General features: G+C 43.0%; 2 protein-coding genes across 2 annotated transcripts in view; both read right to left on the bottom strand.

Annotated features, from left to right (window-relative positions):
* LOC101845464 (baculoviral IAP repeat-containing protein 6) overlaps positions 1–1,447 on the bottom strand; it is a gene marked incomplete in the record, with an annotated part of 131,221 nt that overhangs the window by 76,931 nt on the left and 52,843 nt on the right. Inside the window, 1 exon segment of the mRNA XM_035969592.1 lies at positions 714–1,000. Coding sequence (XP_035825485.1) covers positions 714–1,000 — 287 coding nt within the window.
* LOC118477635 (baculoviral IAP repeat-containing protein 6-like) overlaps positions 1–1,447 on the bottom strand; it is a gene marked incomplete in the record, with an annotated part of 9,734 nt that overhangs the window by 6,997 nt on the left and 1,290 nt on the right.

Raw genomic sequence — 1,447 nt, 5'->3', positions numbered from 1 at the left:
GGGGGGGGTGTTTTGAAACAATGGTAAACCAAATGTGAGCTAGTGTGGTGAAATCAGGCGCTCATCAAAATAATGAAAGTGAAGAAATGGGCATTTTTTCACTGGTTTGGGAATTTTGATTGAATTTTCGTTTCAAAGGTTCAACACCTTTCATGCCCATTAAAGAACACATTTCTGTATTGATTTTACTGAAAAACGTTGATTAAAGGCATAAAATATGTAAATTTCCTTGATCATTTTCCCTTTGAACCCAGGTGACCCCAACCTCCTTCACTCGCCAATATCTCAACTTGTATCCAAGATAAATGGATATTTTTTAAACCTAAAGCAAGGCAAATGGACAGGCTTTAAGATGATACCCATAAACTCATATGCCTAAAAATTGATGAGCGCCGTATTTCACCACGTTGTGACACATATGGTGATAAATGACTTACGTTTATAAGACTGTGCAGCACATAAATAGGGTGATAAATGACTTACGTTTATAAGACTGTGCGGCACATAAATAGGGTGATAAATGACTTACGTTTATAAGACTGTGCGGCACATAAATATGGTAATGAATGACTTACGTTTATAAGACTGTGCGGCACGTAAATATGGTGATAAATGACTTATGTGTATGAGACTGTGGGGCACGTAAATACGGTGATAAATGACTTACGTGTATGAGACTGTGCGGAACGTAAATATGGTGATAAATGACTTACATGTATGAGCTGCGCATCCTCGTCGCTGAGCTTGCCCGCCCCCCCGGTCTTCTTGAGGTGGTAGTGGACGTGCGAGGCCAGGTACTGGGCGCTGGACACAACGGTCAGCAAACTCTCCAGGCGGCTGCGCGCCAGGCTGAACCGGCACTGCAGGTCCTCCAGCAGCGACAAGAACAGACCCAGTTGGGACAGCAGCGACGAGTGGCTGCTCAGTTCGCTGTTGCTGCTGTTTTTGATGCTGTTTTTGTCGTCTGCCGAGCTCGACGAGGGGCCAGCTCCTCCTGTGTCTGAAAAAAATCAGTGACAGTATATTTGTTACTAGTTTGTCTATTTGTTCGTTTGGTTTTAATTGTCTGTCTGTTTTGTTATAAGTGAAGAATAAAAAACGACACAAAACTGGTCATTAAATGTGGAGAAAAGCAAGAAAGCCTGTACCATTTCTGCAGTGAATGAGCAAGACAGACAGAAACAACAGAGGCACAGAGGCCAAGTGAAGGAGTAGCACCTGCCTGTGGCACCTTCCAACCACTCACACCAAAGACTGTTTTGTCATTTTATCAGTTGAGTACAAGACAGACAGACAGACAGTAACAAAAGAGAGATATAATTTTTTTTAAAGTAGTACCAACCAGTAACAAGCACCTACCAACAAAATGGCTGGCAGGGAAAAAGCAAAACAGAAACGAGAGCAAAGCAACAAAGTAGGACTTGCCAGCGGGCGACACCCTCCAACC

This window comes from Aplysia californica, unplaced genomic scaffold (assembly GCF_000002075.1).
Source record: "Aplysia californica isolate F4 #8 unplaced genomic scaffold, AplCal3.0 scaffold00161, whole genome shotgun sequence".
NCBI classification, from domain to species: domain Eukaryota; kingdom Metazoa; phylum Mollusca; class Gastropoda; order Aplysiida; family Aplysiidae; genus Aplysia; species Aplysia californica.
This window is presented reverse-complemented; position numbering and strand designations above follow the sequence as displayed.